This window comes from Eretmochelys imbricata, chromosome 2, assembly GCF_965152235.1.
Source record: "Eretmochelys imbricata isolate rEreImb1 chromosome 2, rEreImb1.hap1, whole genome shotgun sequence".
In the NCBI taxonomy this organism is placed as follows: Eukaryota; Metazoa; Chordata; order Testudines; family Cheloniidae; genus Eretmochelys; species Eretmochelys imbricata.
The window spans coordinates 155,046,372-155,072,595 of record NC_135573.1 but is presented as its reverse complement, the minus strand read 5'-3'; the positions used below and the strand labels follow the sequence as shown (position 1 = coordinate 155,072,595).

General features: G+C 42.3%; 2 protein-coding genes across 8 annotated transcripts in view; one reads left to right on the top strand and one right to left on the bottom strand.

Moving 5' to 3' along the window:
* Window positions 1-23,790, top strand: part of INVS (inversin) — a 215,232-nt gene extending 191,442 nt beyond the window's left edge. For all 3 annotated transcript variants that reach the window (XM_077810860.1, XM_077810858.1, XM_077810859.1), the window contains exons 14-17: window positions 2,499-3,303; window positions 14,694-14,926; window positions 17,352-17,432; window positions 22,531-23,790. In XM_077810860.1, coding sequence (XP_077666986.1) covers window positions 2,499-3,303; window positions 14,694-14,926; window positions 17,352-17,432; window positions 22,531-22,646 — 1,235 coding nt within the window. In that variant the 3' untranslated portion in view covers window positions 22,647-23,790. The remainder of the gene's footprint in view (window positions 1-2,498; window positions 3,304-14,693; window positions 14,927-17,351; window positions 17,433-22,530) is intronic.
* Window positions 23,791-24,753: 963 nt separating this feature from the next.
* TEX10 (testis expressed 10) overlaps window positions 24,754-26,224 on the bottom strand; it is a 121,400-nt gene continuing 119,929 nt past the window's right edge. For all 5 annotated transcript variants that reach the window (XM_077810863.1, XM_077810861.1, XM_077810862.1 and 2 more), the window contains one exon: window positions 24,754-24,891. In XM_077810863.1, coding sequence (XP_077666989.1) covers window positions 24,778-24,891 — 114 coding nt within the window. In that variant the 3' untranslated portion in view covers window positions 24,754-24,777. The remainder of the gene's footprint in view (window positions 24,892-26,224) is intronic.

Sequence of the window (26,224 nt, the reverse complement as noted above, 5' to 3'; positions counted from 1 at the left end):
AGACGCAAATTAGGAAAATCCTCCTTTTCCCACTTTTTTTTTGTTAAAGAAGAAAAACCATAGTACATTAAGTCTGATTAGCATAAAATGTTGCACAAATGCTGATATTGCTGTGAACTGGAAAACACACTTTGTATATTCCAAGAATATATTCCAAGAATATAAAAATTTCCCTTCCCCATTCCTATAACTGAATTAAAAAAATATACCCCCCGGAGCACATTGGGCTATTTGCCTACATGGCAATCTTGTTCAGATAGATTAGTAAGAATAACAACAGTCTCAGTATGTACCAAACCCTGAGCTACTCCTTTGACAAGTCTTCCCAATCTGAAAGACTATGGACAATAATCCCTTTTCCTACCTGCAAACCAAATGGTAATATGCTATAACCTCTTATCCAGACAATAGATCTCTGACTTCTCCACTGAAGTTAAAGCAGTTATGTCAGGGATGAATTTAGCCCAATGGGTTTTTATGTGCTTTACTGGACTGTATAACCTAAGCATTTTCTATGGCTCTCCTGTGATTGTATTTTATCAAACACACAATAATAACAAATGTATTTTTTCTCTCTCTTGTCTTATCCATTAGCTCTGTCTGCATGCTGTATTGACTCCTTTCTGTGCTCTAGCTTCTTCTCTGTTCTCCCTTGGGGCTCCTTACTAAGCAAATTCTGCATTGCAGCCAAAGCAAACAATCTGAGGGATTTTCATTTTGTGCTCCAGTCCCACTTCCAAGCCATTATCACCAGAATGTTTAGAAGCTGTTGTCACAGGTGACAAGTTGTCCCAGCCTGGACCTGAAAATAGGAAAGAGAAAATTTACAGCAGAGGAAAATTGGGACTTTTGTAGTTTGATTTAGGATGTTGGAACAGGGATCTAGAAATTGAGTGTGTTTCACCCTGGCACCCCAGTATTCACCACTGTCATGTAATTAGGATATGTTTTGTACAAAGTATGCCTGATGAGGTATCATTCTAAAAGTCTTGGTCTCCGAGACATTAATATCTCATTGGATTGATGTTGTGAAGTTGAAAACACCCACAAACAGCCTTTCAGGTACAACAGTAAAAAGGCCAAACAATATTAATGTCTTATTGAGGAAATGCACATAAGCACAAGGGTTACCCCAGGAACTGTGTACAATAGAAACCTCTCATATATAGCTCTACACAATGGGAACTGTTTGACCCAGGTCACAGCAAAAGAGCTTTCCAGCAAGTGGGAAGAAGATATAAAAGGGGAAAATGACATCATGATGGTACCTCACTCTCCCTACAACAACTCACCTGGAAACACCTGAGGGACAAAGGCTGAACTGGGGGATGTGATGGTCCCAGGCTAAAGGGATTTCTAGCCTGTGTATTAAAACCTGGGAAACCCAAGCTGCAAAGCAAAGGCAGCTTGCTGTGCCTTAAGAATCTGCCAGCCTGTTTATCACTCAGAGTGAGAATTTGCTAATTCATCTCCAACCTATCTAATATGTTAAGCTCAGTTTGTGTTTTTGTTTATTTACTCAGTAATCTGCTTTGATCTGTTTGCTATCACTTACAATCACTTAAAATCTATCTTTTTGAAGGTATTAAACTTATTTTATGTTTTAATACAAACCAGTGTGCTGTTGACTAAGGTGTCTGAGGGAACTCTCAGCTTGGTTACCACAAGTGTGCATGGTCCTCTTCACATTGAGGGCGAGGCGGACCAGATATTAAACCCATATACTGGCCAGATTTGACCAGGCCAGGAGGACAGTACTGCTCTGGGGTCCTAGGCTGGGAGACTGGTGGTTAGATAGCCTGCCTGTAACTGCAACTGGCTGTGTCCCTACTTGTGTGAATGCTGGTGAAAGTGCAGGCTGGAGCTATTTGCAACTTGTCACAGCAGCACAGTGTGAAAGGGAGCCCAGGCTGGTGGATCAGAGGGCTCAGTGGTACTCCGGTTCCAGGTGGCGGCCCAGGGGGAAACCCGTCATAGAGCAGTCTGGGATATCTGTGGCAGGGAATTACACTAAGTATACAGAGCGGGATTTTCATTATATGACAGAATACATCATGACTACATCAAAAACTTCTTAGACATGCTAGGAGTGGTGGTACTCTGCTGTACTTTATTCAGTGGAGCAAGCAGATGTGTAAATAGGATTGGGTGTTCCATTACCATACATTGAATCCATTTTCACAAGGAAGGCCAACACATCAAAACCGTTGAACATTACTTCTCAGTGAGAGGTAGTCTAGGTATCTGATTCAAATTTTGTGTCCGTAAGAGAAATCAATTAAATGTTCACAGAGTAACCAAATAAAGAAGTTTGGTTCCTTTTATTCCGTGGATGTTTTTCCCCTCTAATACTTCCTGCTCATTCACTTTCTTTTTCCATATTTCTAAATGTCAGTGTGCCACATAATGGTTATTATGCAAAAAATGAATCAGAAAAATAAGCTCATTTTTGCAGTATTAATGATTGTAACATTGATTTTTCATTTATCTCTCTAAAGAATTATCCAGAAAACACACCAAAAGCAAGACAGCTTGTGTCCATTTCCATTGTGGTAAAGAAAATGACGGAGCCAAAGTTGAAGCTAACCATCAAGTTGTGGCGGCTACAGAGTGGTATGGTGAAAAGCACAAGGAGCAGACTGCAAGCGAGAAAGGCTTAGCACATGGCAATGAAAAGCACATCCCTTGTTGTAACACAGCCAGTGCTGCGGAGAAATTAGCAGATCAAAGTCAATCTATAGCTGGCAACAGAAGCCATTGTGAAGGAACAATAGGGCGCTTGCAGAATATTAACTGCACTGATGGAAACTCAAGGAATTCAAGGCAGTGTGAAACTCTATCAAAAGGCAAACCACGCATGCTGAAAGCAAGAAATAAAGAGTTAAACAGTGAGAGATGTTCCCCAGCTGGCTCCAGTAGACCCGGAAGTGCAAAAATGAGATTTGTAAACATCAGAAATGACAGTTCACATGCTGTAGTACAAATTAACAATGTGGCAAATAATGAATTAGCAAAAAAGACCTGCACTTTACTGTCTATCAAAGCAGGAACTACAAGACCTGTGCCAAGTGATCCAGCTGCACACACTATTTTTGATGATAGTCTGAACTTGGAAAAAACAGATATAACGGGGTCCAAGAATGCAGATGATCAATTATGTTCCCATCTCACATGTCAGAGTATGAATATTGAACTTATCCCATTAGAGATCCGTATGCAGATAATAGAAAAGGAAAGAACAAGAAAAGAGCTATTTCGGAAGAAGAACTATGCTGCTACTGTTATTCAGAGGACATGGAGAAGGTAAGATTGTTACAGAAGATAGGGGAGAGAGAGATACAGAGAGATAAAACACAATCAGAGTTCTTTGGGAACTTGCTTTCTCTATTTCGTCCCTTTCCCTATAACATTTATAGTGATAAATCAGGGATTTAATTCTCTATCACTAAATAAGTAGAAATGTGTGCTACTGGCCAGGAGTCATTAAGTCAGTTCATAAAGAATGCAAGGAGAGTAATGATTTTTAATAGCTAGTTAAAATATAAACATTTTGTTTAGAACATGGCTATTACTTCACAGAAAACAAAGGCCCGAAATTTATCCCCCATGCAGCAGTTTAAACTACTTATCTAGCAAAGATTTTTGCCATCTCTGCTACCACCACCTCCTGCCAACTCATGTGCAATTCCACACTGACCTCTGATTATTAAATAGGGTCCAAATAGCAAGGTGTTTGGCAGCTTAGATGTACTTGGCAGCCAGTACTGGAAACTCTAGTTGTAACTCTACTCAATGGGAATTATTGTTACATAGAGGAGAAGGAGGACAGGAAGGACTGAGGTCTACCAATGCTTGATCTCCCCACAACCCTGTTTTATCCTCACACGTGCAGAGAACTTATTATGTGGTGTATGCCCATCAGATCCTAGTGGAAGACCCTTGCTAAATGCACCAGTAGAATCCCAAGTCACTGACAATATTACTCATGGAGTAAGGTACTATTCAGTGGGAGTAAATGTGGCAGAATCTGTCCCATATGACTGTAAAAAATTGAGATTAATAATAGATTCAGAAATAAAATATTTGATCATGTTTCTTAATATTTAATTTCTAATTCTAAAAATTGACAGAAAGAGAGTAAGCCAATTATCTGCAAATGCAGTATATCATACATTTTTAATTCCTCCTTTCTAAATTTTTGAGTGGAATGTTACTTCTTCATTTTTTGTGTGAAGACAGAAAACTATAATTGATAACGTATACCGATCATCTAATCTTTCCAAGTCTCTGTATACTTTACTCTAAAAAGTGTTAATTTCCTTTTAAAATTAAATAAAACAAAAGTTTTATAGATTGTCCTGAATTTGGCATTCTCAGCTGTGACCACTGAGGCACGTTGACAAACTGCTGAGAAATACGGCAGACTCACCCCAAACTGGTGGTTATTCTATCCTTAAATATGTACCAAGCCAGTAACCAAAATAAACTTCTGTCTCACCACACTAGTTAACAAGAATTCAGAAATGCAGTCTTCTTAAGCATTCCAGCCTTTATTTCACCACTCAAACACTAGGCTTTATGATGAGTGGTTACTGAAAGCCAGTTTCATCAAACAAAAGGGTTCTTCTGATCTCAAGAGATCGGCCACATACCCAGGTCAATATATAATAATCACACTGCCGCTAATCCTTTAGTAAGTGAAATCTAAAGGTTTATTCATAAGAGAAAAGAAGAAGAGAGTTAAAATGGTTAATAGATCATATACATACAATCATTGCACAGTTCTTTTTCAGGTTTGTAGCAGTGATTAAATAAACTGCTGGCTTGTAAAGTCTCTGGTAACTTCCAAAAGATTGGAAGGTCGTCAGTCCATAGAATGCTCCTTTTAGTTGTAAGTCCATAGTCCAGAGAATCAGAGCATGAAAGAGGCAAGATGGCGATGTTTCCAGTGTCTTTTATACCCTTTGCCCAAGTGCCTGGAAATTTTCTGTTTCAAACACAAAGCCCACAGCCTCAGTTTGTGGAAAAGTAGAGGCCCAAGATGGAGTCCAGGGTCACATGAGCATATCACATGTCATTACATGCTTTGATGACTCACAGGGGCAGCCATTACTAAGGCTATGATTTAATCACCAGTATTTTTAGTAAAAGTCATGGACAGGTCACAAGCAAGAAACAAAAAATCATGGCCCATGACCTGTCCATGACTTATACCATAAATAACCTGGTAGTACCGTAGTGGGGAAGCCTCCTGCCAGGGGGGAGCCCGCTGCACCAGCTGCAGAGGGACCACTGCCGCGCCTGCCACCACCTTGGGAGGAGCCCTGTGGCGCCTGCAGCACTATCTGCTGGTGGGAGCCCCAGGGGGCCCACGGCTGCTCCTGCCACCGCCGGGGGGGTGAGCCCTGGGGGCTTGCTGCTGCTCCGACAGCTGGTGAGGGGGGACAGAAATTCCAGGGGACCCACTGCTGCTCTGACCACCACTTGGGTGAGAGGGAAGCCCCAGTGGGCCCGCTGCTGCTCTGACCGCTGCTGGGGTGGGGAGAGCCCTTGGGGGACCTGTTGCTGATCCGGCCATCACCAGGGCGGGAAGGGAGGCCCCAAAGGACCAGCAGTTGCTCCAGCCACCACGGGTTGGGGAAGCCCAAGGGCCAGCTGCTGCTCCGGCGGTCCCCAGGGCCAGCCACTTCGGCTGCTGCTTGGCCAGTCCCCGGGACTAGCTACCTGGGGCTGCCAGAGCAGCAGCTGGCTGCAGCACCGTCCGAGCACCTGGCTGCAGAGCCACTCCAGCAGTGGCCAGTGTGGCTGTCCCCAAGGCAGCGGCTTGGGCGGCTCTGCGGTCAGTCACACCAGCCCCTGCAGAAGTCACAGAGGTCGCAGGAAGTCACGAAATCCGTGATTTCTGCAATCTCTGTGACAAACACGGAGCCTTAGTCATTAGCCGCCTGGCTGGGACATCCACAGGAATGCTCAACAGGCATGAGGAGCTTCTTCTATGGCCCGCTGTGAGTGTTAATTGCCTTTGGTGGGCCCTCAAATGTAGATTTTACCAGGTGGGTGTTACCCCAGGACCAAACACATTTGGGATACAGATATATAGAGCAATATTCATAACTTCAGATACAGTGATGATACATGGATTTAGGATAATCTTATTTAGCAAATCATAACTTTTCCATTGACACCTTACATGACATTCTTTGTACAAGATTTGTTGCAGTTGTCTAACAGTGGCAATATTAATGATATAGATGGTCATATTTCAATCATACAGCATCACATAGATATACAGGCCACATTTACAGTATGATGGACATTTATTTCGCCCATTGGGCTTAATCATGCAGAAGTGTGGATAAGGGTTGAGAGAGAGAGAGAGCAGTCCTGAACTGATAGGGTGACTGAGCATGCTGCTTTGTACAGTAAGGCTTACAGGACAGATCGTGGCCTAGCTTGTGTAGCCATGCAAGCTAGTAAGGAAGCATAGACACCCCGTTACCATCTTGCACTGGCTACTGTTACTGCCGCTCACAGCATGGGAGTGGCAATGGTTTCACAGAACCACTGCATCCCCCATTTGTGGGCAATGGGTGGAGCTTTGGCTCTGTTCTCCCTTCCGCAGCACACCAGACAGCATCGGGGGATAATGCAATAGAGAAATCTCTGCAGTGCATATGAGTCTCTAATCCAGGGGTAGTCAGCAGAGGACCGCGAGCCAAATCCGGACCACTAGACACTTTTCAGTGATCACATGGGCTAGAGCTTCCACATGGCCGATATTTGATCCAGCCTGGCCCTAAAAATAATTTAATATGCCAGGTTTTTTTTAACGTGGGTCTAAAGATTTGCATTTTTGTCACAATACACTGGGATAGCTACTGTTAAAACTTTCTGTGTCCAGCTAAAGATGCTGCAGTGTTCCCACTTCTGCAGTTTAAGCGATAATAGATCAAAATTGTTGAAAATACAGTGGCTGTCTGCCCACCAGTGCAGAAGTGCACTGCGTGTGTGTGAGAGAGGGTTTGAGTTACATGAGAGTGAGGAGACGTGCGATGTTATCAATCTTATCTATATGTTTTCTCTCTCTTGATACTATAAGTGGCTGATAAAGCGGGGAGAGTTGCGGAGTAGCCTTGTGGTTGGGGATTGGGATTGTGATCGGCTTGACTTGTGGGGGGGAGCGCCGGGTTTTTTTGCATTTCAAAGGTGGTGATCCTAGCATGGGCTGAAGCTGAGCCGGGGCTGGAGCCGTGCCTGTTTCCCAGCGGAGACCCCCCCCACGGCAGGGGGCCAGCAGCTGGGCTAGGATGTGGGGCACAGTGTCTCTCTGGGCGACTGCTTGTGCAACCTCAGCACCATTGGCAGCAGCACAGGGATGGGCCTGTCTTTTGAGGTCAGTCCTTGGAGCCCTTTCCAGCCCCCTGCCCCAAGTGGCCTGTTCCCTCCCCAGTCCACCTGCAGTCACCTGCTTCTGCCACATCCCAGCTCTCCCCAGGGTTGCTATCTGAAGTCTCCTTGGTCCCTCCTGTTACCCGGAGTCCCCTTCCTGCCTCTCTGCTTTCCCAGCCCCCAAAGGGGCATTGCATGGCTAGCTGGATCATAGTCCAATGGCTTCACCTCCTGGCTCCGAACTCAGAAGTACTCACACACACACACCCTGCTTTGCTGCCCAGATCCTAGCCCATACCCGTTTCTCTTCTCCCCGCCCCCATCTCTGCTGCTTGGTTCAATTGGGGGCACAGAAATATTTGGTGGGGGGAAAACAGCAATGCTGGGTGGTTCAGGCCAGCCCCATGCATCCTGTTTTCAGTTTATGGAAATAAGGTTACCCTACTCTCTGAGCAGGGCAAGTGGAGAGCTGGCAGGCAATCGGGGAGCTTGGGAGGGGCTGTTGGGTGGTTAGGGGAGGGGAGCTGGATGGGGGTCTGGACCTTGACCAAGAAATTTGGACCTGGACAAATAATAATTGACTACCCCTGCTCTAGTCTATCTGTGGTATTCACTGCAACAAGAACACATGAGACAATTGAACAAGCTTGTGTTAAGGGAGCGTTTGGTAGATGAATAATTTGCAGGTAAACAAGCTAAGAAAAATATACAAAGGCAAACAAGCTTGTTACCGGTAGAGGTTGGGAAGTGATGTTTCACCTGTAACATTGTATGATTAACTAGATGCAATATAAGGAGCTCTCACCTTTCTCTGAAACATCTGCTACTGGCCGCTACTACAGACAAGATACAGAACAGATGGGCCATGGTCTGATCTGGCAATTCTTATATTCCTAACCTTCAAATATGACCATTTCAACAGTCACACTCACTCTAACCAGTCTGTATCTGTGCTCCTGTTCTGCCTCTTGTTAATGCCCCTGAAATCTTTTCAATACACGGTTAGATTTATAGGATTGTATATTTCCAGTTAAATTGCTGTTGGAATATGAGAGTCACTTTACCTTCTCTGGGTACACTCCTATTGCAGAGAGAGGTTCCAGGCCTGCTCTGTGGTGTTTTTAATTAATGCTGGGATTTCTCTCTAATTTTTCTCATTTTCTTTGTGATGTCTCCCTTATGTTCATATATTTGTCATCTTCTGTTTCCAGAAAACTTTGACTGTTTCTGGCATGTTTCCTTTACTCGGTCTGGTGAATGGTGAGACAAAGAATCATTTCATTTCCCAACCCTATCTACACTGTCTGCCCTTAGCTCTTCTTGTTGTGCCACGGGGATTCTGCAGTAGCTCCCACTAAGATTTTTCCTCCTCATCTATTTGTAAAACATTGTGCTTTTTTTTTATAACAAAGGATGGATGACCCAGAGTTTCTTATTATGGTGCTCAGAGCAGTGACCCCCAAAATTCCCACAGTGCATTTCATAAATGCCTCAGCGATGGTAATAGCTATCCTTAGACCTATTTTTCCTTGCCGGAACCAACAGTTAAATGTTTTAGGAAAAAAAATTTGATCTGCAAGGTGTCCTGTGTGGGCTGTGCCCCTATGACCTATCACAAGCTAAACAGAGTTGGGGTGGCTCACTACTGGGATAGGAGACATCAAGGACAACACAGCTGAAAGTATGTGGTAGTATTGTGTTGATTCAATAGGGAGCACTTCTTCCACTTAGTACTGAATCAATGTCCCAACAAGGTTTTAGGGGGCACCGTGCTGCTGGAAATGCTTTCTTTTATTTAATACACAAAAAGTAGGTTCTGACCATTTTTGATGAGCAAGGATCCCATGGCAATTTTCAGAAAAATTGGAATATAAAACCTGAGGCCTGAAGCAAATTCCAACTTGGGTAATTACATTGCCTACTATCTAAATTCTTGCTGAAGTTTTGATTGAATGTTATATGTCACTTTCTGTTCTAGGATGGTGCATCAAAAAGTCAGCATGTTTCCCCCAAGATGTAGATGTACTGATCCCTGTATATAGTTTGTATAATATTTGGGAAAGTTATACTTATATATTCAGTAGTATGTAAAGCAATATGGGATAAAAGTCACTAATAATTAATAATAGAAAAAGTACTCAATGGAAAAAAAAATACACTCCCGGTCCCTGCATGTGACATTACTAGGGTCCTACCAAATTCATGGCCATGAAAAATGCATCACAGACTGTGAAATCTGTTCTTCACCATAAAATCTGGTCTTTTGTGTACTTTTACCCTGTACTATACAGATTTTACAGGGAAGACCAGCATTTCTCAAACTGCGGGACCCCGACCCAAAAAGGGGCCATTGGGGAGATTGCAAGGTTATTGTAGCAGGTCGTGGCATTGCCACCCTTACTTCTGCCCTGCCTTTAGAGTGGGTGGCCGAAAGGCTGCGGATGCTGGCCAGGCACCCCAGCTCCAAAGGCAGCACCCCAGCAGCAGCGCAGAAGTAAGAGTGGCAATGGGTGGCCAGAGGATGGCGGTTGCTGGCCAAGGGCCCAGCTCTGAAGGCAGCAGCACAGAAGCAAGGACGGCAATACTGTACCAGGCCATCCTTACTTCTGTGCTGCTGCTGCTGGTGGTGCTGCCTTCAGAGCTGGGCTCCCGGCCAGCAGCTGCTGCTCTCCGGCCATCCCGCTATGAAGGCAGCGCTGCCGCCTGCAGCAGCACAGAAGTAAGGGTGGCAATACCATGAACTTCCACAATAATCTTGCAACCCCCCCTTTTTGAGCCGCGAACCGTACAGTTACAACTCCATGAAATTTCAGATTTAAAATTCTGAAATCATGAAATTTATGATTTTTAAAATCCTATGATGGTAAAATTGACCAAAATGGACAGTGAACTTGGTAGGGCTCTAGACATTACCCAGGACATAATCTGGACTATTGAACAGTCCCCTCAATTCTCCAGCCTTTTACACGGCTTCACTGTGAGACCAACCACTCCTGGTCTGCTCACACACAGCCTCCAGCATGTAAATTACTCCCAGCTATAAGGTCTGAGTACTGTGGCCAGCCACTCTTGAATTACACTGCAGAGCAACACCAGCAAATTCCCAGTCCCAGACTTCCATCAGAAAGGTGCGTCTTGTACTGCCCAGCCCTCTCCTGGACAACACAAGCTCATATAAAGTCCATTATTTTATTAATAGAAAATGATATGCACAAAACCTGTTATTCTAAATGAAGCAATCCAAACACACTGGTTTAGATGAAACAATAAAACAAGTTTATTAACTGCAGAAAATAAAAGATTTTAATTGATTACAAGTAATGAAGCATACAAGTAAGAATTAAAATAAAATAAAAGGTGAAACCCAGCTAATAACTAATTAACAAGCTCAGTAAATTCAAAGCAAAAGTCTCTCTCACCCCATGCTCCAGCAGTCTGACTAGCTGAAATCCTTTCCCTCAGTCTCAGCACACCTCTATACTGGCAAAGGTACAGCTCTGGCAGTTACAGTGCCGCTCAGAGAGCGCAGAAGGGAAACCACTATTGTGTGTTCACACTGACAGCTGCCTGTGCAAGAGCATGTTCACACTTGGGGCACTTGCAGCGCTATTTGGAGTGGTGCATTCTGGGCAGCTATCCCACAGAGCACCTCTTCCTCTTTTGCTGCTAAGGCTTGTGGGAAGGTGGAGGAGGTCCAGTCCCAGTGCCCCGTGATGCATTGCTTCGCATCCCAGCAACCCCTGTTCTTCCGTCCACATTTGATGCCGTCTTTCAATGGCTTGTGGATCACCGTGGGCGTTTCACAGACATTAACTCAGGCTGGTCCAGAAAGGTGCATGATGCATGCATCTTTCAGAACACTGGCCTGTTCAAGCAGGGACTTTCTTCCCAAAGCAGAAGATCACTGTACGGGAAGTCGAAATGCCGATTGTGATCCTGCGAGACCCCACCTATCCCTTAGTGCCCTGGCTTATGAAGCCATACACAGGGCAAATTGACAGCAGCAAGGAGCAGTTCAACAACAGGCTAAGCAAGTGCAGAATGACTGTGGAGTGTGCTTTTGTGATTAGTGCACTATTTCTGTAGCCCTCCACTTTATGTAAAAGATTTGTGTGCCTGTAAAGAGTGTCCGGAAAGGTAAAAACAACGAGGAGTCCTTGTGGCACCTTAGAGACTAACAAATTTATTTGGGCCCAAATAAATTCATTAGTCTCTAAGGTGCCACAAGGACTCCTCGTTGTTTTTGCTGATACAGACTAACATGGCTACCCCTCTGAAACCTGTCAAGAAAGGTATGGACTTACTTTAATGAAGCTATATGACAGTATGTACCTGAGTTCTTTGACTCCACCAACCACTAAACTAGGAGATTAAATAGACTTGACTCTCACTGTAAGTTTTGCAGAGTCAATTTACCATATTTATTGAAAATGTAAAACAGTTTGAGATACAACCAAGCTCATCCCTTCAGCATTCTGGACTGACATCATGCTAGTAACTTATATTTCTGTGATGCGCGTTAAATTTCCCTTTTCCAGAAAAATGTTTCAATTCCCACAGTCCACAAACTTCACAAATTTAGTCCCCAAAAGCGTTTCTTAAGGCATCTGGCCTGCCAAAGGTTAATTGCTTATCCTGCTCACCGAGGCTTGCAGTTCCTGTGTCCGCCTCGCTCCCTTGTCTGGTGCATTGAAGCTGGTGGCACTCTCTTGGGCCCACAATGAATTGACAAAAGCTGGAAATCTTTTGGTTGCTGTCACTGTAAATCTCCAGCTGGCATCAGGCACTTCAGTCTGTTATTTTCACACAAATCTTTAACTTTACTTACAACTTTCTTAAGTTCAAAGCCTCCTTACCCAAAAACCTGAGCACAGACTGCTAGCATTTTCATTCCTGCTACACATACACTTCAGAGTCATGGTATATGCACCTAGTGTGCTGACTGAGCTTTGAATTTTTGTTAGCGCAGCACTCTGTGGGTTTTTTTTTAAAATTTAACCCCCTGCTTCCCTTCTTTTTTGCCTCAGAACCAGATAGACACATTTTTGTGGAATATTTGCACATAAGCTGAAGCACAGCTACATAGGTTCCCCTCCCCTTTGGTTCCCTGCAATATTTGTGTGTCTCCAAAAACTACCAGAAGGTTCTCTGAGATCTTTGATGGCAATGATGGGATATAATGTCCATGTGACCATTTGATTTATATATCAGTAAATACCTGCAGCACTTATTACAGGAGTAATTGTCGAACACGGAGTACAGTTTAACATTCCTTTCCACTCAGCTATTAAACGGTTACCCAGTGTTTTTTTCTGCATTTGTCTTTACATACATTTTGTAGACTAAATTAATAGCAACAGTCATTAGTTATCCAGCAGTGTACAGGTTTTTTCCTGTAATGGCCTACTGTTATGACTAAGCTCAGGTTACTTAACACATACATGGATAACACTTCCTTGTCTCTGGAAGAAGGCCTGCAACAAATCCACAGAAATGTTTGTTTACTTGCTTCTTGACTTAACCATTATAGTGTTGCTCTGTTTTGATTAGTTAAATCCTCATGTCGGTACTAGCCTTTGCTTTTCATCAGCTCTCTCTCAGCTTTTTTTAAATGAATGTAGAACTTGTGAAAAGTGTCAGAATAACAGCCCTGTAAACTTGTGGTGTCTATTTGCAAAACCAATCTGGCATGGGCGGGCAACCTCACAGAGGAAGAGAGGGTAGTTCCAATTTCATGTATATTCAGTCCTTTGTGCCTCCGCTTCAGCCATGGGTAGGGATGGTAGTGGGTTTTGTGATAGGCATACCTGAGAGCACCAGCTCATTTCACACAGGCCACTGAAAAAGCACAGCTGCTGGTAACTTTTGGTCACCTGGACTTGAATAGACAACCTGTTGTAGCGGTAAAAGACTCTAGATCTCATTAACAATCACTTGAGCCATCCAGTCCACTGTCTCATGCGCCTTCTAGTACGATGGCTTATAGCACATTCCGGTGATGATTTTGCTTCTGGTTCTGTTGCATTAGTTTGTTTTACTTTCGATCTTGTTGTAAAAGGTGCTAGAAACCAATTGTCAAAGAGCTGGTACAGCCTGGGCAGCAGCAGTGTAAGGCTGCCGTTACTTCCCAGGTGAGATGGGATTTGTGTTCATTCGCATCCGTTCCTTCCTTTTCTTCACTGTGGAGGCTTCCAGCATGGATCTCAATGAACAACAGGTGTGATAGTGATTCATGGGGGTGTGGAAACTAGACGGATTTCACTGACTCACTTCAGAAGAGCAGCCAAACACCAATGACATCATCTTATATCCCATAGCATCAAATGCCGTCATAATTAATAAGTTACTGTTAACCTGGGGAAAAGTCATAGCAGGAAGATTTAGAGTGGATTCTTGGGCCAGTCAGTTTATTCTCTAGTATAAAATGCAAGTACAGCGCAGACTACTAACATCTGAGGCAAGGAAAAATGTAGCTCTTCTGTGCAAGTGTTATTAGCCAAATGAAGGGGAGGGACTTAGACCTCGTCCTGAGGATATGAAGGGATGTTTGTGAACTGTCAATGACACATCACAGCTGCAGTGGTAAGGCTAGGAGAGAGACTGGAAGAAAGATGGAGTGAAACATTTAGGGAGAACTAAGAGATTGGAGAAACCAGGGAAGGGACTGAGAGTCCTTCAGAAGTACGAAGAACTCTGGGTGCATAATACTGTTATTCTGGTTGGTAGCATTTTACATCCACATTGCTCAGGTATAAATGATGGCACAAGCTGCAAGGCAGTGAAGAATCAGGCCTTAGAGCTTCTCAAGTTCTGCGTAGAAAGAGGAAATAGACTCAGCCAGTATCTTCCCCTATACTGTGTCCCTAATTTGCAAATATGCATGAGAATGCACCAGAAAAGTTTATGCCACTACATTCAGTTGTGAATGCAATGAACACAGAGGTAGTATTATTGATAGATTACACCACACGTAGTTTTGTTCTTAATATTGTCCTCACTTTGGGTGATTTTTTGGTACATTATTTATTAGTTTGGCTGCAGATAGTTTGAAATTCCAGCGTAACTTTTGATACCCATGGTCGTTGTCTGCTTTAGTAATTGTGTGAAATTAATGGTCACATCTGGAATTGAACCCAGGTCTTATTCTGTCTGGTAAGCAAACATTCCTCATCCAAATGAGTTGTCACATCAGTGGGAATTTTGTTTTCCCAGTTACTCATGTAATCCACCATGTGAACTGATCCATGTAAAACACTGAAGTTAAAACAGGTCATCTAAAACAAGTGCTCTTCTCTTCTCTCCAGTTACCAGCTAAGACAGAAGTTGGTTCAGCTTTTTAGTGCTGAGCGGCAGTGCAAAGAAGATGAAGACAAATGGAGACAAGAGACAGCTGCTTTTTTCATCCAGGTCGCTTGGAAGAAACAGCTGAACCATGGCCCTCTGAAATCAGTGTCTTCATGTAAAAACCTGAAATCTATAAATAAAAGCAACTCGGCCATAAAAACAAGCAAGCAATCCATCCTTAAGCAGATATACGGTAATTCTGTTGTGGCAATTTAAAGTTTCAGAATTTAAGTGTTTCGTTGCTGATGCTTTCATAACTCTCAATTTTCCTAGATTTTGGAGTCTGCTATAGATTTAATACTTCCCAAGTTACTAAGGACTTTGCAGCACCAGAGTTAGCAATCCTTTTTTTTTTTTTTTAAATACACAGATAAATCCAAGTCGTGGGGGGGGGGAAGCAGTTTGGATACTTTTAGAAGCAAATCATTTCTAAACCTGATTTTTTAACTTTAAAACTGTATGGGTCACTGCATATCATTACTCCAGGACAGGTGTCCCTCAGACAGACAGACATCTCCCATATTTCTATTTCACCAGACCTGAATTTGGGGTGAATGTGGTGATTGGGAGGTGATATTACTTATCTGCTCATTTTTAAAGTACACATACTCAGCATTTCTAACACTGAGTTGAACGCAGGTTTACTCTGATAATTATTCAACCAAACACTGTGGAAAACTTGAAAAGGAAATATACTTATTTAACCACATTTTGTGTAGAAACTACCGAATGTACCGAAAAGTTACTTGAAATTCCATTATGGATCATATTAACAATTTTTAGCTCTGTCGATTACTAGCAGTTAACTCACGCGATTAATTTTTTTATCACAATTTTTTTTTTAGTTAATCGCGATTAATCACAGTTTTAATTGCACTGTTAAACAATAGAATACCAATGGAAATTTATTATATATTTTTGGATGTTTTTCTCCATTTTCAAATATATTGATTTCAATTACAATACAGAATACAAAATGTACAATGCTCACTTTATATTATTATGTTTGATTACAAATATTTGCACTGTAAAAATGACAAATAGTATTTTTCAATTCACCTCATACAAGTACTGTCGTGCAATCCTTTATCATGAAAGTGCAGCTTACAAAAGTAGATTTTTCTGTTACATTAACTACACTCAAAAACAAAACAATGTAAAACTTTAGAGCCTACAAATCCACTTAGTCCTACTTCGTGTTCAGCCAGTTGCTAAGACAAACAAGTTTGTTTGCATTTACAGGAGATAATGCTACCCACTTCTAATTTACAGTGTCACCTGAAAGTGAGAACAGGAGTTTGCATAGCACTTTCGTAGCTGGCATTGCAAGGTATTTACGTGCCAGATGTGCTAAACATTTGTATGCCCCTTTATGCTTTGGCCACCATTCCAGAGGACATGCGTCCATGCTGATGATGCTCGTTAAAAAAATAATGCGTTAATTACATTTGTGACTGAGCTCCTTGGGGGGAGAATTATATGACTGCTCTGTTTTACCCACATTCTGCCATATATTTCATGTTATAGCAATCTGGGATGAAGACCCAGCGCATTGTTCTTTTTAAGAACACTTCCTCTGCAGATTTGACAAAACATTAAGAAGGTACCTATGTGAGATATCTAAAGATAGCTACAGCACTCGACCCAAGGTTTAAGAATCTGAAGGGCCCTCCAATATCTGAGAGGGACGAGGTGTGACACATGCTTTCAGAAGTCTTAAAAAAGCAACACTCCGATGTGGAAACTACAGAACCTGAACCACCACCAAAAAAAAAAAAATCAATCTTCTGCTGGTGGCATCTGACTCAAATGATGAAAATGAACATGTGTCAGTCCGCACTGCTTTGCATCATTATTGAGAAGATCCTGTCATTGGCATGGAAGCACGTCCTCTGGAACGGTGGTTGAAGCATGAAGGGACATAGGAATCTTTAGCGCATCTGGCATGTAAATATCTCGCAACACTGGCTACAACAGTGCCATGCAAATGCCTGTTCTCATTTTCAGGTTATATTGTAAACAAGAAGCAGGCAGCATTATCTCCTGTAAATGTAAACAAACATGTTTATCTGAGCGATTGGCTGAACAAGAAGTAGGACTGAGTGGACTTGTAGGCTCTTTTACATTGTTTTATTTTTGAATGCAGTTATTTTTCTGTACATAATTCTACATTTGTAAGTTCAACTTTCATGATAAAGAGATTGCACTACAATACTTGTATTAGGTGAATTGAAAAATACTATTTCTTGTGTTTTTTACAGTGCAAATATTTTTAATAAAATATAAATATAAAGTGAGCACTGCACACTTCGTATTCTGTGTTGTAATTGAAATCAATATATTTGAAAATGTAGAAAACATCCAAAAATATTTAAATGAATGGTATTCTATTATTTAACAGTGTGAGTAATCGCAAGATACATTTTTAATCGATTGACAGCCCTAACAATTTTCCATCATAAATGTTTTATGAGACTCTTTATGATAAGATTATTTTAATGTAAGTCTTTGTGTTTAAAATTAAGAGAGTGCTGTAGTTGACATTGAAATGGTCTATAACTGTACATAAGCACACCCGGGTGTGAATTTGTAAAAGTATGCATGTTTGTTTCTTAAAGGTCGTTCTCAAGAAGGAAAAGTTTGCCATCCAGCAAGACCTTCTTCAAAGCATAAGCTTTCTGATGTGCACATGATCTCAGGTAAGGGTGCTGCCTTAGTGAAGCTTTGGAAGCATTGCTGGAATTTAAAATGTTATAGTTAGTTTTAGATGGCTTGAGTATGAAAGGAAAATGGGGGAAACAAAACTATAGTAATAATAATAAAACCAAAAAATGAGGTAACCAAGTGAACATCCAGTCTAAGGTATCATTGTGCCTAGACAGCTAGCACCCAGAGAGCTGGGGTTCTGTGTTCTGTCACTCCTTTTGGACTTTTGAGTATTATTTTTTATTTTTTTCTTTTATATTAACTTGTTTGTTTAACAAGATATGCTCAAACAAATGTGAGTAGGAAAAACCCTATTACATGGTGGCAGTTTAGAGAGAAGGAGAGATGTTTAAACTCACCTGTGTGCATTTGTATACACATATTTGTGCATACTTAATTTATCAGCACAGTATCTGGTGACCATGTGGAAAGCACAGATAGGACATTTCTACACACACTGAGAATTTGTGAACATAAATTACCGTAGACAAGTACAATTGCATACATGTGCTCATGGACACAGATACCCACATCTGACCATACTGCCCAGATACACTCTGGCTTGCTGGTTAGACCTTTTTCACGATGTCATATCTGTGAACCAACTCCCAGGGATGCTTGGCTGGTACCTTCCTGCAGAAAAGCATTTTTAAAATCCCTGTCGCTGTGATGTTATACGTTGAGGGGAAGTGTTCGGGTGGGGGGAGACAGTTACACAGGTGGTGAAGGTGAAAGCACTTTCTTTTTTCTTTCTACTACTGAGTCACACTCTAGTAGCAAGTAGGTTATGGGTGAATTCCTCTGGCATTCTGAAAAGCAGCCCTCTGCCTTCAGCCTCATTGCCGCACAGCACAGCCAGTGTTACCAAGAACTGATTACTCCACACCCTCGCTGGGGATGCAGGCTGCTTGTCCCTTTTCAATTAGGTCACATTTGTACACCAGCTCTTAATGGTCCACAGCTAGAAGCCATACACTCTGCACACTCACAGGTTATGTTTAGATGTACTTTTCCGACGGTGTTTGGGAGTAATTGATGGATTGGGGAAGGGGGCGGGATTTTTATCTTTACTCTTCATTTTTAATTACCGTGGCCCTCTTTCCATTCCTGCTCCCCAAAATGCCTTTCCCACCACTGTTCTATGCTGAAAAGTGCTGCGTAAAAATTGAATCTTCTTCCTCCCTAGATCTGTGTGCTGAGCGCATTCACTCCCCTGGCTGCCCATTGCAGTGATAAAAACACGTTGTTCTTCTTTTTACTCCTACCTCCTGCAGAGCCAGCACAAGTCACAAAGTGAGCTGGATTCTGTTCCTCCTTGTGCATCAGCTACAGAATTGCTTGTTACGTTCTAATCAGTTACACCTGTGCAGAGCCACTGAAGGCAAGAGTTATTCCAGATGGGGAATGGAGAATAGAGACGGAGGGCACTGGAGCTGCACACATGTAACAATCTGTTACCAGCAAGAGTGCAGAAGATGGAAAGAATCCAGCTTGACTCAGATCCCATGTTGAATCTGCAAAAAAATGTTTTTACTTACTATTTGTATTGCAATAGAGCCTAGGATCCCTCTCTGCTAGGCGCTAGACTGTGGCTGCCCCAAGTTGCTTACTGCTTAGGTAGATGAAACACGTTTGATCTGGGGATCACAGAGCCCACAATGCCATTGTTAGTGCAGTTCAACTCTGCAGAGTGATTCTAAGTGTTAACCTTACTTAAAAGGCTGAAATGTGAGCCCTAAAATCCCTTTCACGTCAGCCGTCTGCACTTGGGAGTAGCCTTGCTACGTACAGCACTCAAGGCAGCAGGGCGGGGTGAGAGATGGAGGGGAAAGTAGCCAGGCCCAGTCCCTTTCCCCATGTACCGGGGTGCCCATTAGAAAGGGCTAGTGGCCTCTCACCACTTTCCATTACATTGGGAGCTATTCAGCCTTTCCAGGTTAGTTCTCATAAGTAGCCATTAGCCCAGATCTGCCGCTGAAAGGCATCCAGGACTCAGGGAGAACAACAAGAGCGTTAAGGGACCCTGCTCATTAAAGGAAGAATTATACCTGACATTTTCTCGTATACTCAGTGTTACAGAGAGAAAAAATGCCAATACCCTTTGCCCTGCCATTTTCCTGATTTCAGGAGTTACCGAGACTCCTGAAAAACTGTATTTCAACAATTGGTTTTAATGAAACTGAAAATCATGCAGCCCTGCTCCCGTAGCAATACACTAACCTAAGATGGGCAGTGGATTGCTTTTGGTGACAGAGGCGCACACCAGCTGCTAGGCACACTATTGTCTGTCCGTTTTAATTCTAGATTAGGTCAGGCCCTTGGTAGCATAGGATTGTTCTCTGCAGTACTTTACCCAGAGCTAGGCCTGCTTCTGTGGGAGAGGGTAGTTCCTATTCCTATTCATTCAGTCCTTGGCCTTCCTGCTAAAACTGCCCATTGGATGTGGACACATTGGCCACGTGAATTGAACTAAGATCAAGGGACCTCTGTTCTATTCCTGGCTCTGCTACAGGCCTTCTGAGTGACTTTGGGCAAGTCACTTCAACTGTGTGTGCCTCAGTTTACCCCTCTGTAAAATGGGGACCATGATATTCTCTGTAAAGCACCACATGAAAGCTAGGTGTTACTAGGTAAGAGTTACAGTTGTAGATCTCACTGCTACCAGAAGCCATGCTGACATTTCTGGGTGTTGCTAATGAAGACTTGTCTCTGTTCTCTGCATGAAACACTGTGTGCAGGTCTGGTTTACAGGGCTGAGCAAGGATTTAGATGAATTAGAGCTAAATGCACAGAACTGCAACAAAATGCCATCATGACTGGAAGAAAAGGCCAGAGAAAAGGGAGCTAACCTATTTACCAGAAAAGAGGGAGATGCTGAGCACAGTTTGTAATTAGCTTCAAGATCACAAAAGAAAGGAATTTCTTAAGAGATGGCAGGACAGGGAGCAATGGCTAAGGAGGAACGAGATGAGAATAGAATCTGGGAACAAATTCTCACTGAGCTCAATCAGCAAACACTGGACCGGACTAAGAGGACAGATGTTAAAGCACTAGTCTGCAGTTATTCAGCGACTGGTTAGACCAATGGTAGCAGGGGTGATGCAGTCATTAGTTTTGCAAAATCAGAGGGTCAGTTTGAATGGCCAGAGCAGTCCTCTCTAGTCATACCAGCTGTGGCTCAAAAATCAAGACCTTGCATAGCTAAAAAGCGGACTCCTTGATTTAAAATATTTGGTGTTAGGACAATAATGAAAGAAAACTAAAAATGTTCCTAGGCCCTTTTCTTGGTGCTCTCCGGCTCGTTTAGAAGTCTCTCAAGTCACAGGGGAGTCTTAAAGCAGCGCTGCCCTTGGAGTTACATTATAATGGTAGACACATTTCTGTCTCACAGGGAGACAAACCGACACTCTTTCTTGCACTATTTAAGAGAACACCTCTGGTCAGTCTCAGTATAGCCTCGAAAGCTACCAGACAGGTGTTTCATCTGCTACCTTTGCATACTGAGTCACGGAACTGCTGAAGATAGATTTTAAAACTTAAATAGTGTTTTGATTAGTTCTTCAGTTTTAGGGGCAGCAAATCTCTTTGCTCTTGTCTTTTATGAAATAGAAAGGCTTTCTTTTGCAGCTTCGAGTGGACTTTACCTTTCATAACTTGGTGACAAGTAGGATAGTGATAGGAACTTTGCCCGGTGCCTGTAGAACAGTACCTACTTTCATTCACCTAATAGGAGCTTAGGGAACTTTAGCCCTGTCTTAAAGACAGTAACGTGTTTTCCATCTGACGCCCTTCGTGCATGACATTAAGTTTGTTGGAAAAGTTCAGAGCTGTCAGCGGCTAATGCCAGAAACAGTATTTTTGACGTAGTTGTCTAGCGTAGGTCAAAATGGACTCAAGTTTGATTCATTTCTCTGAGAAGGGAACAGCTGGGAAGGAGAAGAATATTGGCACTAACAAACATTCTTGTGCCTTGTGAAAAAGTGTATGGTGACAAATCTGCCAACTGGAGACTGGCACCAAACTAGTTTAACATCCTCACTGGCATACGCAGGCTGAACATTTTGGGATGGGGACAAAAAAAAGGTATGGATGGGAGGCAGCTTACACCCCAGGTGTGGTACAGTGGCAAAGCCCTGGCAGGAAGCACAGCCACTGCTCCACAAGATGGGTGGAGGGAGAACTTGGCAAAGGATAAAAACTGAATTTGCTGGATGTTTTGAAAACCCTATTTTAGCCCATGGGGAAGGGGAGAGAAAGCATGGTTCCCCTGCCACCTCAGACCATCTTTGACAAGTAACTGCAACCAGGAAGTATTTGTTTAAACTAACTGATTGCAAATGGCTATCTTTTTATCACAATCTTGGCACTTTTATTCTTTATACCATCTTGTGGCAGGCAAGTTATTTACATGTTGCATCATGAACTAGGTAAAAAAACCACACCACTGTTTGTCAGATATATAATATTTTGTACATATGATAGAAAAACTGTCGGGAGTTTGGAATTCCCAACTTCGGAAGCAGGTTCTGCAGGGGTCAAGCTGGATTCCGCTCTTGGAGTTCAAAACTGAGCAAGCCTAGAACAGGGGTGTGTACGCTGTGAGAAGTCCTTGTTTTGTTTTCAAATGAAAGGTTTGTAAATCGTCAAGCTCCCACAAACAATACTAAACAAAGTATCTTGCCGTTGCCTGGTTAATTTCAACAAACCAGCTGTTGTCAGAGATACGCCTGTCACCTGTAAACGTTTCAATAATTAGCTAGAGCAAAGTCAGTCAAAGAGATGTAGGTGCCTAAGTCACTTCAGTACTTCTGAAAATTCTGTTGACATGAAGCGCAGTAATGAATGTGCCTGCCTCCCCAGCTTGTGATAGAGCGAAACAGAACCATGGACTCAAGTGGAGTTGTCAAGAAGGGTTTTGTATTTGGTTTGCTGATGAAACTTTGGACAGTTCTGTTAAATGGCCTCATTTACATAACAAAGTATTCATAATTTATGCAGACGTGAAGGCTAGGATCCACAGCAGACTGCAGCTTTTCTTTGAAAAAAATCTGTATTACCCCACAGAACTCACAACATTTTTTGTTTTTACAGTAAGCAACCTGCAGTATGTTCATCTGCTGGAGAATGAAGGGAAACTGAAGCAGTTTTCATACAACATGAGACCAACCACTGCTGCAAAGTCAAAAACCAAAAGACCCAAGCATTAAGCAAAGCTGAGAAGTAGTAATAGGGAACCTGAGAACAATTTAAAGACTACTCCCCGGTTCTACAGGGATGTATGAAATCTTTTTTGTAATTGAAAAAAGTATACAAAATATTAAGCTAACACAGGTATTTTCCGTTCTTGTATTATCTCGGTGCTGTAATGCCAAACCAGACTTCCAGGGAGTTGAACTCATTTCGTGTACCAATGAAATGTAGAATTAAAAAATAATTTATTTACTGACAGAATGACATTTGAAATTTTGTAAAGTTGAGAAGTGGGCTGGAATTAGCAATTTACAGAATTTATCAAAATTATCTGTAAATATGTTTTGAGTATTAATTACAGCCGTACGTTCAGCCACGTACGGGGTTTGAAAAAAAACTTTATATAATGAACATGTACAGTATTGCCTTCTCTCTCTTCTCCAACCCTATCACAGCACTTCTGATTTATGAAAGCTAAAATAAAACTTCCTGGGAGAACAATACAAGCAAGTAGTTTTCTCTAGGTAAAAAGCATAAAACAAGGGCTAGTTCTACACTTAGATTAAAAATTAGGGAGCTGAAATTCCCTCTAAATTAGAAACCCAACCTCCCCTCCTATCACGCAGTTAATATCCAGATCTATGAAACAGCCAATTTCTCAATGCAATCCACATATTTATTCTTAATTTTAAAGGGGGGTGAACTAATATGGCTCCCACCCTTTCCTTTGAGATTATTCCACACTCTGCTATGAAGTGAAAATTCCTAGTATTGCTACATATTAAAATTCTTTGTTCATTACCATAGCGTACCCCCTCGGGAATATCCTAACCAATGTCTCTCCATACTTTGTGTTTATGTCGTTTTAGATGGCTGCCCTTCGTCAATTTCATTGTGGCTGAAATAGTCAATTTTTTATTTTAGTCAAAAAATGTTGAAAGTTTTTGTTTCAATATTTCCAAGTCAAAGTTTCTCAGAATTTTTCATCCCACAAAAATTTGATTTTACTTTTTGGGATGAAAGTAAATGCCAAAGTATTGGAATTTCCTGAGGGACTGAAATCATTTTTTCCAAACTGCTCTAATCACAAGTTAAGTGTGCAGAGCAAAGGGTTAACTATTTTAGAAAATCTTTGTCACTGTGTCTCATTTCACCCCAAATTCAGAGTACCAAAAGCTTGAAATTACCTGTAATAAGTACCTCAAAATCTATGCAGAGCAGAAAGTATAGCCTCCACTAGGAATGAGTGCATCTGCTCAACAGCAACCTGTGCGCTCTGATTCATCACTGAAGAGAAAGAAGCATTGTGTTTGAGCTCACTGTTCGATGCTAACATACTGGTAGAAATTGTGACTGAAAGAAAGGACCATGTTAACTGTTAAGTTTCTAGGGTGAAAGGCTGGCCCTATAAAAGTCAGTGGGGCCAGGATTTCACCACTTCACTCTCTCCCCTCAAACCAAAGGAAATGTCTTTGTTAGTGAAATAGTCATAGTTTTTTTTTATATTGCCATGCATACCATGGGGCCTTCTTCTCCCACTGACGTGAGCTGGAGTGTTGCCATTGACTTCTCAAGTGAAATGAAAGGCAGACAAGGGCATGACTTTGGTGGACATGTTTTTTAAGAAAAAATATGTATGTAACATGTTCCTTTTTTCCTAAGCATATTGTATTTTATTACTCTGACTTTATTCTTTACTACATTTCTATTTTTTATATTCAGTAAATATCCAAAATACTGTTATACAATACAAAAATATTACTCATGCTTTTTAAGGTGGACTATTACACAATGAAATCTTTTAAATGTTAGTATAAATAATGGAAAATGACTGGAGTCAATACAAGAATCCAATAAACAAAGGAGATGCTCTCCACAGTGACAGCATTTAATATTTTCACTTCAACAGCTGGGATTGTCCTCAGCATATTCTCTCCTGCAGTCAACAGTCTTACCTAAACTACTTCCACTGCAATGTTACTTTCTTGCTTCAAGACCAAAGTAATGTAGTACAAACAGATTTTATGAAATTTTTTTTTTATTTAAGTTCCACTTAAAAAATGTTTATAACAAACATTGTTCCAACATTTTCCATTCAGAATTAAATGGAAGTAAACACTTTAAAGCAGATGTACAATGTTCATCTCTTCAATATTCTGTGCTAATAGCACCGGGTCCCGGTGGATGTGTGGCAAGATATATGTTGAAACAGTAATGGAGGTCTGTTAGCCATTGCTCTTGGACTTCAGCACTCTTCAGTGTCTGGAGCAAAAAGGAAACAGGTTGAAAACCCCACATGCGACCCAATAAACTAACAGTACTACTCATGAAGCTTCAGTTTGTTGGCTTGATACTTTCAGTTAACCAGAAATTCTATTGCAAACAAGAAATCAAATACAGAGGAACCTTGTTCATTTACACACCACGTAATTACTGAGAAAAGGAGAAGCCATCATTTGGAGTTCAAGAAACATTACCAGAGAGACAGCGCTCTAGTGAAATGATAATTTTAAAACTTCATTACTTCTTACAAGATCAGCTACAGATCATTTCTACGATACTATGAAGGGTGTGTGAATTTATCTGATAAGTGTCATTCACTTGCAATTATTTCAGAGTGTACCATTATGCAGTCTCTATGCTATTTTAATCATGTTTGTTTGCTTAGTTCCAATTCAGCAATTTACAATGCATTTCCAAATCATTCGTGGAAATGATTAGAAGACTCACTGGCCATGTCTACAGTAAGGAGCTTTATAAAAACACTCTCACCAGGGCTACCACTAGATCAGGGATTGGCAGCCTTTGGCCTGCGGCCCGCCAGGCCAAGTCCCCGGTGGGCCGGGCCGGTTTGTTTACCTGCCACATCCACAGGTTCAGCCAATTGAAGCTCCAGGCCACCGGGGGCTGCAGGAAGTGGTGTCCAGCACATGGCCTGGCCCGTGCCGCTTCCCACAGTCCCCATCGGCCTGGAATGGCGAACCGCAGCCTGGTGGGCCGTGTGCCAGAGGTCGCGCCAATCCCTGCCCTAGATGAACCGCTGAGAGCTCTAGGGTAGAGAATACTCTAGCATACTAGTTATGCCCACAGGGAGCGTAACACCACAGGCTCTGGCCGAGCAGGTTTAAATATCACGGTGTTAAACCCCAGAAACCAAGTCTGTCATCTCTTCACAGAATATGGCAGAGGCTCTTTTAGGGCACATCTCCACTGAGGGCGGTGTGGAAAGTAACACTGCATGCCCCGCTAGCACAGGTATCCAGAGCAGTGTGAATGGTGAGACATGGGATAGGTGAGTAGAGCAGAGTACTACTCGGCACAGTACACGCCCCAGCAGTCTCCCATATCTCAGGGAAGGCTCCGGCAGTGTGGAAACAGCGGGCAAAGGCTCCGGCAGCTCCCTGGAGCTGTCAAAGCCTTTCCTGCTCCTGGAGCCTTTCACTGCCAGGTGTAGCCACACACTGCAGTGACAAGTACACAACCTGCCTTTCACTGTGGTGTTTAGCTACACGTGTTGTGCCTGTATTCTACACGCCACCCTAAGTGTAGCTATAGCCTTACTGGCTCCTGTGGACATGCTAGGCCTGGGGGAATG